At 38.5% G+C, this 17,059-nt stretch overlaps 2 protein-coding genes across 3 annotated transcripts in view; one reads left to right on the top strand and one right to left on the bottom strand.

The window, feature by feature from the left end:
* The window catches only part of LOC115257643 (uncharacterized), a 39,213-nt gene extending 24,397 nt beyond the window's left edge, over positions 1 to 14,816 (top strand). Inside the window, exon 2 of the mRNA XM_062844576.1 lies at positions 5,695 to 14,816. Within this exon, the coding sequence (XP_062700560.1) occupies positions 5,702 to 9,964 (4,263 nt within the window). The 5' untranslated portion in view covers positions 5,695 to 5,701 and the 3' untranslated portion in view covers positions 9,965 to 14,816. The remainder of the gene's footprint in view (positions 1 to 5,694) is intronic.
* LOC109427498 (carbonic anhydrase-related protein 10) overlaps positions 1 to 17,059 on the bottom strand; it is a 213,329-nt gene that overhangs the window by 67,701 nt on the left and 128,569 nt on the right. The window lies entirely within an intron of this gene.

Genomic DNA, 17,059 nt, shown 5'->3' with positions numbered 1-17,059 from the left:
GAAGGAATCCTTGAAAGAATGCCTGGAGGTTTCCTTGTAAGAACTCTTTGGAGAAACTTCTGGAAAAATTTCATGAGGAAATTTCTGGAGGGACATTTGGAGGAGTTTCTAGAAGAATTGCTGAAGGAAGCTATGGGAAATTCCTGGAAAAATCCCTGGAGGCATTCCTGAAGAAATCCGTGAAGGAATTACAGGATGAATTCTGGGGGGATAACAGAAGGAATCCGTGGAGGGATCCATGAAATAATTCCTGGATGAATTACTGGAGGAATTCCCAAATGACTTTTAGGAAAAATTCCTGAATGAATTTCTAGAAGAATTACTCGGGGAATGCATTGATGAATCCTTGCAGAAATTACTGGAGAAATCTATGGAGGAATTTGTGGAAAAATTTCTAGAGGAATCTGTGTAGGCATTCCCGAAGGAATCTTTGGAAGAATCCGTGGAAAAATTTCTGGAGGCATTCTTGAAAGAATCATTGGTAAAATTTCTGGAGGATTTTCAGGAGAAATATATGGAGGAATCCCTGGAGACATTCATAGAGGAATCTTTGGAAATCCATTCTCTAGGAAAATTCCTGGAGAAACCTCTGCTGTAATCCTAGATAGGAATCTGAAGAAATCCGTAAAGGAATTCCAGGATGAATGCCTGGAAAATTCCTAGAGAAATTTCTGGAATAATCCCCAAAGGTTTTTCTGGAGAAATTCCTGAAAAAAATGCAGGAATTCCTGGAAGAACTTCTGGAGTATTTTCTGAAGGAAGTCTTTGAAACATTTCTGGAAAAATATTTGCGGCTTTCTGGATGAATGGTTAAAGGAACTACTCGAGCAAATTCTGAAAGAATTCCTAGAGGGATTTTTGAGGAATATCTGAAGAAATTCATTGATGAATCCCTGGAGGAATTCCTGAAGAAAATCCTGGAGAAATTTATGGCAAGATCTATAAAGGGATCCCTGGAGAAATTCTTCGAAGAATTCCTAGAGAAATTTCTGGAAGTGTTCCGGGAGAAATTTTTTCTCGAGAAATTCGTGGATGAATTCTTGAAGGAATACCTAGAGGAATTTTTGGAGAAATCCATGAAGAATTTTTCAGAGGATTTTCTGGAGCAATAACTAGAGAAATTTTTATAGTTGTCCCAGGAGAAATTTCTGGAGAGATTCCTGGAGAAATTCCAGAAAAAAAGGAATTTCTGTAGAAATTTATGGTGGTATTCAAGATGGGATTACTGAAGGAATTTTTGAAGGAATTAATGGAGGAATTCCTGGAGGAATTCCCGAAAGAATTCTTTGAGGTATTTTTTGCTAAACATTCCTGGAGGAATTCCAGGATGATTTTCTTGAGGAATCTCTGGAGAAATTCCTGGAGGAATCCATGCTTGTGTTCCGGGAGGTATTTCTGGATAAATTCCTGAAGAACTTTCTGGAGGAATTCATTAATGAAATCTTAGAGGAATAATTAGAGAAATTCCTGGATGAATTCTTTAGGGAATTTCTGGGCAAATATTTAAGGCTTTCTGGAGGAATGTCTTGAGGAACACCTCGAAAAAGTTGTAAAGGATTTTTTTTTAGCAATTTCGAAAGAAACTCATGGATGAATTTCCGAAGAAATTCCTGGACGGATCCATGGGGAAAGCCCTGGAGGAATTCCAAGCGAAAATATCCAGGAACAATTCCTTTAGGATTTTCTGAAGGAATACGTCGAGGCATTTCTGCAAGAATCCCTGGAGACAATATTGGAGGATTCTGACAGAAATTTTTAGAGAATTTTCTGTTGGAATTCCTGGATTAATTCCTGCAGCAATCCCTGGAGGTATTTCATGAGGATTACATGAAAGTATCCCTGAAGGAATTCGTAGAAAAGTTCTGGGAGAAATTGATTTAAGATTTTGTGGAGGATTCCGTGGAAAATTTCCTGGAGGATTTCCTGAATGAATTCGTTGAGAAATTTCTGGTGAAATCCATGGAGGGAGGAAGTTTTGAAGTAATTCCTGGAAAAATTCCTGGAGAAATTCCTGGAGGAATCCATGGAGGTACCCCTGAAGGAATTCTTGGAAGGGTTCCGGGAGACATTCCTTTAAGATTCTCTGGAGGAATTCTGACAAAAATTCCTAGAGGATTTTCTGGAGAAATTCCAGAAGGTTTTTGTGGATGATTTTTTAAAGAAACTCATGAATAAATCGTTGAATGAATGAATCCCTGAAGAAGTCTTTGAGAATTTCCTGTAGAATTTCCTGGAGCAATCCATGGAAGATTTTCTCGAGAAATTCCAGGAGGAATTCCTGGAAGTGTTCCGGGTGAAATTCCTTTAGGATTTTCAGGAGAAATCCGTGAAGGAATTCCTCGAAGAATCCCTGAAGGAAATATTGAAGAACTTCTGCAGACATTTCTAGAGGATTTTTTCTAGAAGAAATTTCAGAAGGAATCTCTGGAAGAATTCTTGGGGGTAATTCTAAAAAAATTTCTAGAGTATTCACTGGAGGATTTCCTGGAGGAATTATTTGGGGAAATTCTGGAGAAATATATGAGGCTTCATGGAGAAATTCAAAAGGAACTCCTCGAAGAATTTCTGGAGGAATTCCTGCAGGATTTTTTTAAAAGAATTTCTGAAGATTTTTTTAACGAATCCCTGCAGAAATTCCTTGAGAAACTCCTAGAAAAAATTTGTGGAGAAATTCTTGGAGGAATGCAATTAGGATTTCCTGTAGGAATTCCTCGAGGAATTCCTGGAGGAACTCTAGGAAGAGTTCGCGGAGAAATTCCTTCAGGGTTCTCTAGATGGATTCTGGCAAAAATTCCTAGAGGATTTTAAGAGGAATCCCTGGAGGAGTTCCTGGAAGTATTTCTGGCGCTCTTCCTTAAGAAATTTGAATTACTAGATTTTTTTAAGAATTTCTGAAGAAATTCATGAATAAATCCTCGAAGGAATTCCTGAAGAAATGCCTTGAGAATTTCCTGGAGGAATCCAAGGGGAATTTTCTCGAGGAATTCTAGGAGGAATTCCTGGAAGAGTTTCGTGAAAAAATCATTTAGGATTATCTGGAGGAATCCATGGATCAATTCTTGGAGGAATCCCTAGAGGTGATATTGTAGGTATTCTTCCAATCATTCCTAAAAGATTTTTTCCTAGATGAAATATCAGAAGTAATCTGGAGGAATTATTGGAATATTCAACAGAGGAATTATTTGAGGAATTTCTGGGGAAATGTATGAGGCTTCCTGGAAAAATAATGGAGAAATGTCTGAAGGAACTTCTCGAGGAATTTCTGAAGACATTCATTATTGAATCCCTGGAGGAATTCCTGAAGAAATTTCAGGAAAATATCCTGGAGAAACTCTTAGGGGTTTCGTGGAGGATTCCCTATTTGAATTTCTCGTGGAATTGTTCGAGGAACTGCTGGAGGAATTCCTGGAAGAGTTTCGGGTGAAATTACTTTAGGATTTTCTGGTGGAGTCCATAGATGAATTTCGGGGAGAAATCCCTGGAGGCACTCGAAAGAATTTCTGGATTAATGTCTGAAGGAACTACTCGAGCAATTTCTGAAGGAATACCTGTAGGATTTTTTTTTTGAGGAATTTCTAAAGAAATTTATGCATGAATCCCTGGATGAATTCTTGGAGAAATGGCTGCAAAAAATCCTGGAAAAAATCCTGAAAAAAATCCTGGAGGGGTTTTCTGGAGACATTCTTGGGGAATTCTGGCTTAAATTCCTAGAGGATTTTCTGGAGGAATCCCTGGAGGAATTGCTGGAGGAATTTCAGGAGTTCTTTTTTTTTAAGAATTTCTGAAGAAATTCATGGATGGATCCCTGGAGGAATCCATGGAAGAATCCTTGGAGGCATTTCTGGAAGAATTCCGAGAGAAATCCTTTAGGATGTTATGGAGGCATCCGTGGAGGAAATATTGGGGGAATTCTGGCAGGCATTCATAGAGAATTTTTCCTAGAAAAATGTCAGGAGTTTTCTCTGGGGGAAATTTTTGGAGTATTTACTGGTGGAATTCCTGGAGGATTTATTTGAGGAATTTCTGTAGATATATATGAGGCTTCCTAGAGAAATGTCTGATGCAACTCCTCGAGGAATTTATGAAGGAATTCCTGGAGGAATTTCTGGAAGAAGTTTTTGTGGAATTTCTGAAAAAAATCAGTGATGAATCTGTGGAGAAATTCCTGAAAAATTTTCTGGAAAAATTATAAAGAAGTTCTTGGAGGATTCCCTGGAAGTATTCCTGGAAGAGTTTCAGGTTAAATTCCTCTAGGATTTTCTAGAGGAATCCATGGAGGAATTCCTGGAAGAAATTCCTGGTGGCATATTGGAGGAATTTCTAAGAAATGTCTGAAGGTACTCCTCGAGGAATTTCTAAAGGAATACCTGGAAGCATTTCTGAAGAAATTCATTAATGAATCCCTGGAGGAATTCCTGAAGAAATTCGTGGAAAAAATCCTGGAGAAATTACTGGAGGAATCCGTGGAGCATTCCCTGGAGGAATCCATCGCGGAATTTCTGGAAGAGTTCCGGATGACATTCTTTAGGATTTTCTGGAAAAATTCTGACAGAAATTCCTAGAGGATATTTTGGAGAAATCCCTGGAGGAATTCCAAACGTTCTTTCTCGAGAAATTTCTGAAAGAATTTCTGGAGGAATTTGTGGAGGAATTATAGAAGAATTTTTTGAAGTAATTCATGGACGAATCCCTGGAGGCATTCCTGAAGAAATTCCTTGAGAATTTCCAGGATAATTTTCTGGAGGAACTCCTGGAGAAATTTATCAAGGAATTCCAAGAGGAATTCATGGAAGACATTCTTGAGAATTCCTTTAGGATTTTCTGGAGGAATCCGTGGAACAATTCCTAGAGGAATCCCTGGAGGAAATATTGGGGGAATTCTGGCAGACATTCTTAGAGGATTTTTCCTAGAAGGAATTTCTGGAGGAATTCCTGAAGGTAATTTTGGAGGAATTCCTGAAGGAATTATTTGAGGAATTTCTGGAAAAATATGTGAGACTTTCTGGAGGAATTTCTGAAGGATTTACTGGAAGAAAATTTATAATTAGGACTTCTGACTAAATCTATGGAGTCTTCTCCAATTCTTGCATCACTAATTGTCCAGGATCAAAATTCTTTCACAACGACAATTTTTTTTCTATAATTGATAATTTTCTCGATATTCTCCATTGTATTTGATACGTTTATAAAATTTTATAAGAGTCTAGATAATGACTTCATATTGAAGTTTCGCGTTACCTTGAAATCATCACCATCCAAAGCCTTCTCCAAAATCCCAATATGAAGTACTTGGCGATGTTATGGCGATCAGGCATGTTGGGAATTCATATTGGGTGTAACACCATAATTCTATTTTGCACCATGATCATACATATATTGCATCATCATTGTAGTGCCCCCCCTAAGCAAGAACCCTGCGCACGCTAGTGTAGCTGGCCGATCCGATGTCTGTCGGCGTGGGCATCAAGAATGATGATAATGGAAGCCATTGAAAATGGAAAATAGTAACTTCTAGAGCAAAAAATGAGTAAAATTTGACGACAAAAAAATGACCTTTTTATGTAAACAAACGATTTTCTTCTTATCTCACCAAGCGCCTCTACAATTAGGGGTAATCCGAATTAGTCTATACTTGTTTCAGATGTACTGGTAATGGAAAGATGCTATACAAGTGTTCTATTTTTTCCATTTCAGATTCAGAATGGCATGCTCGAAACTGGATGTCATTGATCCGGAAAGCACAGCTCTAGTGACATACGAAAGCAGCATCAAGTCTGGAACTCACGGCGATGTGTACCAAAAGCAGTTAGCCCAACTTCTTTTGCTTAGGCTGACTCGAGAAGAGAGGAATTTCAACTTGGCTTACGAACTGACATCCGCGGATAAGTTTGATGACGTGGTACTGTACGATAAAGTAGCCAAGCAATGGACTTTTCTACAATCAAAACATGTCGACGGTAAAGATTCGAAGATAGATCTCAATGGCTTGCTTCCAGAAGCAAATCGGGAAAAGGGAGATTTTAGTTTGTACAAATATTTCACTTCGTACATGCTAATTCGAAACAGGTTCAAAGGCAAACTTAAGTTTCTGCTGTTCACCAATAAAAAACTTGATGAAAAGCTGAAAACTGCAGGAAATCACATGTCGATCAACGATCAAGAAGTACACGAACATCTTCGCTTTACTTTTGAAGGGGCAACGCACAAAGTTATCACACCGACTGAATCGACAATTCAATCTATCATGGAATACGCCAACAAAGATTTACACGCCCTGAAGGACGCTATCAAGGAGCTATTTACTAAAGGAATTATTACAAAAGAGCTGCAGAAGCACAAGGAATATTTGAGGGATATTTTAAAAGAGTCAGAAAACAATCGAATAAGTTTCAAAAATTCCTTCAACGACTCATTGATTTTCATTGCTAAATTATACAAAGTGCTTCAACCAGAGCTACAAGATTTCAAGCCTATCGATAAACCACAAGCACTGGACATGAAAGAAGTAGAATTTGTGTATTCAAGCTGCCCACCAGATGAAGGTCAGGATTTCGAGCAACTAATTGACGCCATCAAAAATGTTTTCCGCACAGGAATTGTAACAGATAGTTTAAAAAAATACGAAAATCTTATTGCTTTGATTCTAACAACTGCAAACGGCCAGCTGGCATTCAAACACACTTTCAATTGTGATGTAGTCTTTAAAGCTGAATTGTATCGAATGTTAAGGAATGAATTACGTGCCATGAATGAGGAAGTTACTACGAAGCAGAAACTGTTCGATGGAAAGGATTCACGGAACAAACCACATTCAGCATTATTCTATGTGGACGCATCTGATGTGAGAGATTTTTTTAAGCACCTCACATTATCAGTGCATCAACCGGATGAGCTGGAACCCTTCATCGTCGAGGAGTTGCATTTGTGGATGAGGCAGTGGCTGCGACCCGACGTTTTAGGTAAGCTAACCGAAGTCGATGATAAAAATGCGGTGAGAGATTTGGATGATTATTTTGACACAACGATGAAACGTGAACAAGGCAATTCCAAACCATACTTAGGTCCAGATTTTGTAGCGGAGTACTCTAACAAGTTACGATCTAAAATTAAAGAGCTCCATCCGGAATCGAAAGACATAAATCAGTTATATATTAATAGGGTGCTTCTTTTTGAAAAAGGGGATATTGATGCACCTGAAGTTTTGCAAGATTCTCAGTTTGACGGAAACGTGGAATCTGAGCTATATCGTAGTTCAGGAGAAACTATTCCACATTACGATAATACTGCAAAGGATGGGCGTGAAGTGGATGAAAAATTATCGGATAAAAAAACATACGAGGAAATAACTGACAGGCAGTTTGCAGCTAATCTGAGGATTAGGTTTTCACAGCATCAGTGTTTAGTTTTGACAGCGGACCCTGGGATAGGTAAAACTGAACTTCTTCAATATGTTGCTCTTGAACATCAAAAACTCACATCAGGAGCCGTTTTCTTATTTTACTTGAACAGAATACAAGATGTCAAGGACATTATGACCAATGAATCACCGTTAGATATGATCAAATCTGCATTATCTCCAAGTAACGTAAAGCTCATACAGGACGTTTTGAATAATAAGTCTAATGGTCATATTACAATACTGTTTGATGGGTATGACGAAGTGCATGAGAAAAATGAAGAAAGAATGCACAATCTGTTCAAATTATTATTGAAATCAAAATATATTCGACTTGTTGTAAGTGCAAGAAATCATAAGAAAAATTCATTGAAGAATTTCTTGCGTATGCACAAGTTTAATGTCGGATACTCTACATTACAACCGTTCAACAGTGGAAATATAACTGAATATCTTGCACGATCATGGATGGAAAACTTAGAATGTGATATCAATTCCAAATTTTACACTTATTCCAAATTTTTGATTGACAAATTTTATAGCTTGTGCAGTGTTCCATTAATGGTCAAAATGATGTCGGAAATATACAAAACGGGGTTTGAGCAGTTCAAAGCATCTTATATAAAAGATAAAGAAAGTGAAATAAGTTATTTACAAGAAGAGTTTTTGGAAGTAGACCATATTTACGAAATTTTCATAAAAAACTGTTTACTATTAAAGGTAAAGGATGTTTGTAATGGCGTTGGAGTAGTCAGTTCGAACAACCAAATTTTAGAGGCTAACGTAAACGCTGTTGATAGGAATGAATATACACCGATTCATTGGGCATGCATAAGTGGTCATAAAGAGGTTGTGGAAATATTAATTAGCAAAAAAGCCAATGTTGAAGCATTGGATCAAAATAATTTCACACCTCTTCATTTAGCATGTCTGAATGATCATAAAGAGGTTGTGGAAATACTTATTCGGGAAAAAGTCAACATTGGTGCATTGACCAATAAGAAGTGCACACCGCTTCATTTAGCATGTCAAAATGGTCATACAGAGGTTGTGGAAATATTGATTAAGGAAAAAGCCAACATTGAAATATTTAACCAAGACAACTTTACACCTCTTCATTTGGCATCCTTGAATGGTCATGAAGAAGTTGTGGAAATATTGATTAAGAAAAAAGCCAACATTGAAGCATTTAATCAAGAGAACGGGACACCTCTTCATTTGGCATCCTGGAATGGACATAAAGAGGTTGTGGAAATACTGATTCGGGAAAACGTCAACATTGGTGTATTGACCAATAAGAAGTTCACACCGCTTCATTTAGCATGCGCGAATGGTCATACAGAGGTTGTGGAGTTATTGATTAGGGAAAAAGCTAACATTGAAACATTGGATCAAGATAACTGTACACCTCTTCATTTGGCATGTATGGATGGTCATGAAGAGGTTGTGGAAATATTGATTAGGAAAAAAGCGAACATTGACGCATTGGATCAACAGAACTGGACACCGCTTCATTGGGCATGTCAAAATGGTCATAAAGAGATTGTGGAAATTCTTATTAGGGAAAAAGTCAATATTGACGCATTGACCAAAAAGAAGTCCACACCTCTTCATTTGGCATCCTGGAATGGTCATAAAGAGGTTGTGGAAATATTGATCAGGAAAAAAGCCAACATTGAAGCATTGGATAAAGATAACTGTACACCTCTTCATTTGGCATCCTGGAATGGTCATAGAGAGGTTGTGGAAATATTGACTAGGGAAAAAGCCAACATTGAAGCCTTGGATCAAGATAACTCTACACCTCTTCATTTGGCATCCTGGAATGGCCATAAAGAGGTTGTGGAAATATTAACTAGGGAAAAAGCCAACATTGACGCATTGGATCAACAGAACTGGACACCGCTCCATTGGGCATGCCAGGATGGTCATGAAGAGGTTGTGAAAATATTGATTAGGAAAAATGTCAACATTGAAGCATTTAATCAAGATAACTCTACACCTCTTCATTTGGCATCCCGGAATGGGCATAAAGCGGTTGTGGAAATACTTATTCGGGAAAACGTCAACATTGGTGCATTGACCAATAAGAAGTCCACACCGCTTCATTTAGCATGCCAAAATGGTCATGCAGAGGTTGTGCAAATATTGATTAGGGAAAAAGCTAACATTGAAACATTGGACCAAGATAACTGTACACCTCTTCATTTGGCATGTCTGGATGGGCATAAAGAGGTTGTGGAAATATTGATTAGGGAAAAGGCCAACATTGACGCATTGGATCAACAGAACTGGACACCACTTCATTTTGCCTGCCGGAGTGGTAATAAGGAAATTGTGGAGATATTATTGAGAGAAAAGGCCAACATTGACACACTGAATGACGAAAATTGTACACCACTAGATCTGACATGCCAGTACGACCATAAAGAGGTTGAAAAGGTTATAAAAACCCGATTTAATCCACCTATGGTGAACAGAATCCTTCTTACACTAATTAAAATTATTGTTGCGTTATTCGTATTTTACATAATTATTTTGTATGATTGTTCGTTTTGGTCATCCTAGAAAATATTGTTGATTTGTCAACTAGTGGATTGGTTTCCAAAATAGCATCATTGGGTATATAGCACCACAACTGCAAAGCAGATGTTCCGAGGTTTCACGTTCCTTAATGCGAATATTTTGTATAGTTTTTCTTTCGTTGCGCAATTTGCGCGCCGGGCAGTTACGCGCAGCTCCACTCCAGTTGCGCGCAGCCAATCAGGAGCAAGAAAGCAGACGACGTCGTTGTGCGCCAAAGCTACATGCAGCACGTTTCCACTGTCTGCGACCAAAACAAACATCGACGCTCGCCCACCGGCTGATTGTTGTTGTTGATAGTTTGCGTGGAAAGGTAAGATATCTTATTATGGTCCCTTTCGAGATTGTTTTAATGTAACAGAAATAAAACAATATTTTCTGGAATTGTTGCTGATTCGATTGGTTGAGTCATTATTTGTTGCATTCAGTCCAAATTCAGTCTTGTACTGGTCGCACGCGGTCGATACCGGTTGGATATGTTTTAAGTAATGCAAATATGGATACTGCCCATGATATGAGATTCACCCTTGCGCACAGCTGACTGACAGATTGGTAAAAGTGTGAAACTAAACTTTTTCTTGCTAAGCGCAATACAGGTCGGACTCGATTATCCGGGGGTTCAATTAACCGGGGGCCCGATTATCCGGGGCTCGATTATCCGGGAAAAATGGCTCGATTATCCGGGGAAAAGTTTGTTTTTGCTTTGTTTACAAATTTTTAGATTACAATACGTCAACAAATAAGATAAACATCAAATACAACACCTGTAAGTAGGATTTAATCTATTCAAAATTGTTTTAATTTTTTCACATTTTTCAGCTAAAATTGCATTTCTAAAAAACATGGTTGTAATAATACTAGACGTTGAGTTTAGGCACTACAACGTTATTTATGTTAGCTTCTATGTTTAACGAACAGTTTTTGATTGAAGAACATCAAAAATAAAAGAAAAGAAGCAAGGTTGCGACCATTCATTTGCAAAGATTTACATTCATTTGATATTATCTCAGTTCAGAAGCATGCTATCGAAAAACAATGTATGGATGAATTTAACCTTGTAGTTTTATCTGAAAGTTGTCGAATACCATTGGGGTCGCAAACGTATACCAAAGTCGTGAGCGAGCTGTGAAGGCGACTCTCCACGCGGTGAATATAAATTACATTCACGCTGTGGAAAGTTGTCTTCACAGCTCGCTCACGACTTTGGTATGCGAGTGCGACCGCAATGTTATTCGGCAAACTTTCAGATAAAACTACAAGGTTAAATTCATCCATACATTGTTTTTCGATAGCATGCTTCTGAACTGAGATAATAGTAAATGAATGTAAATCTTTGCAAATGAATGGTCGCAACCTTGAAAAGAAGCATGGCTCGATTATCCGGGTGATTCGATTATCCGGGGTGAAATAATTTTGGAGTCACCCGGATAATCGAGTCCGACCTGTATTACAGAAACGACAGATATCACTCTGAATATGGCCAATATTTTTCAAGTGATACCAGCTCGGGCAGTGTCCAGTTACTAGGCCAGTGTATGTACATAGAGCTCTCTTGTTGAGCTCTAAGAGCTTTTTGGTTTTATAAGCATTTGGTGTTATAAATCGTTTTGACTGATTGCAATTTTTGACGTCCATCCAATTGAATATCACCCTCTGCTCAGCCCAGCGTTTCAGGTCCATTTTAATTGTACAGTTTGATATACCACAGAATGGTTCTGGGCCAGCAAACTGTAAATTGGAACCACTTTTAGCAAGCTCGTCTGCCATTTCATTTCCTTCAATGCCATGTGGTGCCTAGCTACACCTCCTGTTTACGCCTATGTGCGGCATGAAGGAGGTCGTGGAATCGAACGATAAGTGTTATGCTTTGTTAGCATAAACATTCATGGTTCGAGAACGATAACCTACCGAAATGCATACGCAGCGAAACAGCGTGTAGCCTCGGTAGCGCGATAGAGTTAAGAACGAAATAAAGATTCAGAATCGTTTAAGTCACCAACGGAGTCGGACTCATTACTGACGATCACTGCCCGATAAGCGAAGCAAAGCAAAGCATGGCGATCCTCGCCAGTTGTGCAGTTGTGCAGTAATTATAATTTAATCAAACAGATCTGAGTTCCACCCAGCTCGATACAAGAGTGATTAGTGTGCAGTGGAATTTTCGACAAACTGTGATTGTGCGATTACAAAACTCAACGAGTGCCACAGGAACCAGTAGCAATTTACCGAAATGGGATGGTTCAGCGCTGATGAGGTAATTGCCCCAACCATCAGCACCACCAACACAGAACCACATAACGTGGCTCAAGCCGTGGCGCTTTGCGTCATAGCCGGAGTGGCCGTGGGCTACATCATCGTAAGAACCGTGCTAAAGGCACATAAGAGAAGAACGGAACGAGTGGCAGAACGGGCCGTAAGACTAGCCGCTGTGTGAACTATGAACAATGACAAAATTATGCAATCGTCAATAATTTGTTGCCACGTTGTGCATTTCTATAGTGCTAAATAACTCAAAAGTGCAGCAAGCGTAAAGGTTGAAAAACGAGGAACAATTAAACCAGACAGTAAAAAGTGTGATGAGCAAAAGTGTGAAAAGAATATCAATAAAGACTAAACCACTGTGAACATTATCGAAACCATAGTGACTAGTATGGTTTAATGGAGCTATTCGAGTGAAAAAAAAAACGAAGCCGCGGAGCAGACCGCTCGGCGTGGCCAACGAAGTCTCGGAGCAGACCGCTCGGCGAGACCAACGAAGTCTCGGAGCAGACCGCTCGGCGAGACCAACGAAGCCCCGAGCGGCCCGCTCGGCGAGGCCAACCGGCCGGGCCAACCAGCCCGAATAGCGAGCATACATCATACAGGGCCACCAAATTCAATCAAATGGTGAGTGAAAGATTTAGGCAATAGTGAAAATGGAATGGATGAATTTTTCAGAATCGAGGATGCAATTTTTAAATTGCATTTGAGTCTGAAAAAATACAATAAATTTAAAACAGAAACCAAAAATGAGAAAGTTAAGAATTTGGTAATTTTAAAAAACAATCTAAGAGAAATCGTAAAAAACAGCTCCGTAGACTACGTATCTAGACAGCATTTGTTTGCTAGGTACAAAAAGTTGAGAGCAGTTATTCATGATTGTTTAGATTTATTAGATTCACCACTTGACGAATCGTTTCTGGGAAAGTTGTTCAGTCCAGAGAAAGAGGGTGAAGCCCAAAATAGTGAAGATTATACAAACAGTGAAGATTATACAGAGGATTCAACAAGCTCAGAATCAGGGTTAGAAGAGCAGCTTAGAAGGATGGCCCCGAAACTTGACCTCAGTTTAGATATGAAGGTGGTTCAGCCTTTCGATGGAACTGTCACAAAGCTGACCAGTTACATCGAAGGAGTAGAACTATTCCAAGACTACTCTGAGGGGGTTCCGGAAGATAAATTATTAAAATTTTTGAAGACAACTTTAATAGGATCTGCGCACGGTGCGATTGATGGATCTGCAACCGTCGCAGATGCCCTACAAGCATTAAAACAAAAATTTGCAATTAGGGTTACACCGAGAGCGGTTCAAAACGAAATGAACGCTCTAAAACAGAGCCAAAAGTCGATATCCGACTTTGGCTCCGAAATGGAAAAATTATCCGCGAAGTTAGCCGCCGCACATGTGTCTATGGGCACATTTGCGAATGAGGCGGCAGCAGTTAATATTGTTGAACCAATTGCGGTTCAATCATTCATTGATGGATTGAAGGATCCATCAACCAAATTTTTTCTCAAAGCGCGAAACCCACCAACTTTGAACAAGGCAATCTCTGATGCCTTAGAGTGCCAGGCAACGCCTAACACTGACACCAATGACAACATGATGGCACTGTGGTGTTCATCAAGTGGGTCCGGACGACATGGTAATTTTCGTGCCAGAGGTGGTAGAGGATATGGCGGATATCGCGGATATCAGAATAACCGTGGTAGAGGTAATGGACGTGACAGAGGCCACTACCAGAATCACTACCAAGAGAGAAATTTTGATTCCAGTAATCAGTCCCAATTCTACAACCAAGGCAGAGGAAGTAGAGGCAATAGACCTCCACGATACAACAATAACAACAACAATCGAACGCATGCAGCTAATGTAGCTGAGCATGCCCCTGAACAATCTCGTCCACGTCAACCCGCAAACCAACAAACGAACCAACCAACAGAAGAAGCGAATCTCATAGATCTTTTTCGCTAATTTCTGCGTGAAGAAAGCTCTACGAGCAAAATTTAAATTATTTGGTAGGAATTTAGAATTGATAGTAGACAGCGGAGCGTCCTGTTGTCTACTGAGCAAAAAGTATATTCCAGAAAAATTTAAAATCAACACGTCATTGACTATTGAAGTCAGAGGAGTTAATGGGATCACACACACATTGGGATTTGTGGATACAATTGTAGGCCATGAGTTAGCAGAGTATCCTGTAAGATTTCACATAATGGAACAGGTACCATCGAACGTTATAGGTTTGATTGGTACAAACTTCTTGAAGCAATATGGAGCACAAATTGACTTTGCAAAAATGAAGATGGAATTCACTATTCCGAATGGAGAATTACATCTCACAATACCTCCACGGCATGAATACATTACTTACATAGAAACGGAATTTGCCGAAACATGTGTGGTACTGAACCAGAAAGTTCAACCAAATGTGTTTGTGGCTAATTCTATAGCAAACCCCGTGAATGGTAAGATACCGATTCGACTGGTAAATATCTCAAATAAACCAGCAATAATAAAAAATTTGAAACCAACGGTAGCGTCAGCTGAAAATTACAATGTTATCGATTTGGAAAATGATGGTCAAAAATATGAAAAACTTCGAGCAAGTAAATTATTGGAGGAATTAAAATTAAATCACTTGTCTGGGAGTGATGAAAAGGCTATTAAACAAATATGCTTGAAATATTCCGATATATTTTGTTTAAAAGGCGATAAGCTTGGTACGACCAATGTTTATTGCCCATCATTAACGGTCAAGCCAAACGTACAACCATCATTTAGTAAACCTTACAGACTTCCTGTTTCTCAAAAAGAAGAAGTCTGCAAGCAAGTGGAAAATATGATTAAAGATGGTATTATTGAAGAAAGTAAATCTGAATGGAACAGTCCTTTATTACTTGTTCCCAAAAAATCAGAAAATGATACAAAGAAATGGAGACTAGTTATTGACTATCGGAAAGTCAATACTAATCTTCAAGACGATAAGTTTCCATTGCCCAATATAGAGGATGTAATAGATTCACTCGCAGGTTCACAATATTTTACTCATTTAGATCTGTCACAAGGGTACTACCAATGTGAACTAAAACCGGAGGACAGACCAATTACAGCGTTTGCGACTCCATCCGGTCAGTACCAAATGACTAGATTACCGATGGGATTAAAGACAAGCCCATCATCGTTTTCTCGATTAATGACAGTTGCAATGTCAGGATTAAATTTAACTAAATGCTTAATTTACCTTGATGATATTATTGTGTTCGGGAAAACATTTGACGAACACAATAAAAATTTAATTTCTGTTTTTCAACGACTACGAGAAGTCAATTTGAAACTTAACCCTGCTAAATGTAATTTCTTGAAGCAGGAGTTGATTTATTTAGGACATTTTATTTCAAAGGAAGGTGTACTACCTGATCCTCAGAAAATTGAAACAATTAAAAATTGGAAGAGTCCTTCATCATCTGATGAAGTTAAGAGATTCGTGGCTTTTGCGAATTATTACAGGAAACATATCCAAAATTTTGCAAGTTTATGTTCACCTTTGAATTATTTAACGCGTAAAGGAATTGAATTCAACTGGACTTCGGAATGCGAAAACGCATTTCAACAATTGAAAGAGCGGTTTATCAACCCGCCTGTGTTAGATTATCCAGATTTTAGCAAGAATAATACATTTAAACTACACACTGACGCATCTGGTTATGGTATAGGAGCGGTTTTAAGCAACAAAAATGATAAACCAATAGCGTATGCGAGCAAAGCTTTAAACAGTGCTGAGAAAAACTATTCAACAATCGAAAAGGAACTTTTGGCCATAGTCTGGGCAATTCAGCATTTTCGTGTATATTTATATGGACGAAAATTTGAATTGTATACCGACCATAGACCTTTAGTTTACCTTTTTACATTAACGGATCCATCGAGTAGGTTGACGAAATTTCGTCTGGCCCTCGAGGAATACAATTTTGACGTCTTCTACAAAAGAGGTTGTGAAAATGCTGTGGCGGACGCGCTATCACGCATTTCAACAACTGAATTGAGAGACATGCATGATAAACTCAGCGTTGAGGCATTCGTAACAACCCGAATGCAATCGAAGAAGGAAAATAAAAATTCTTCCAAAGAAGTAGTTACTGGCCATGACACTTCAAGTGGAAAAATAGTTGAACTGAAAGTACAAAATTCAATTTTTTCTGATATCGTTACATGGATTCCTGAAAAAGAAGAAATTATCATAAAACCAACAGATTCCTTGGCTTCGTTACGACGAACAATGGCAGAACTTGGTTTAATATGTAAAAAACATAATGTCGGAGAATTATACATTCGAATAAACGATGATTGTGCGCACAAATTCTATGAAAAAGTTGTACAACATGATTTAATAAAAAGGGTACCCTCGATTTTAAGAATTTCAAATAAAATTAAAATTATAAATGACGACATTACGAAAAAACTAATCCTTAACGATTATCACCTATTGCCGACTGCAGGTCATGCAGGTATTAAAAGAACAATCAACACCATTAGGCAGAAATATTATTGGAAAGGCATTAACCAAGATGTAGCTAAATTTATAAAATCTTGTGAAAAATGCCAAAAGTTTAAATCAACCAATGTTGCGAAACCACCTATGATTGTAACCACGACAGCTGAAAGTGCATTTGAAAAAATTTATTTGGATTTAGTAGGTCCACTTATACCCTCTGATGGATATGAGTATATATTGACAACGCAGTGCGAACTGACAAAGTTCATCACTGCAACCCCGATCAAGAATAAGACAACGGAAGCTGTAGCTGAAGCTTTTATAA

Source organism: Aedes albopictus, chromosome 1, assembly GCF_035046485.1.
Source record: "Aedes albopictus strain Foshan chromosome 1, AalbF5, whole genome shotgun sequence".
NCBI classification, from domain to species: Eukaryota; Metazoa; Arthropoda; class Insecta; order Diptera; family Culicidae; genus Aedes; species Aedes albopictus.
The sequence above is the reverse complement of the archived record's forward strand: the minus strand, read 5'-3'. Positions and strand labels throughout refer to the sequence as shown.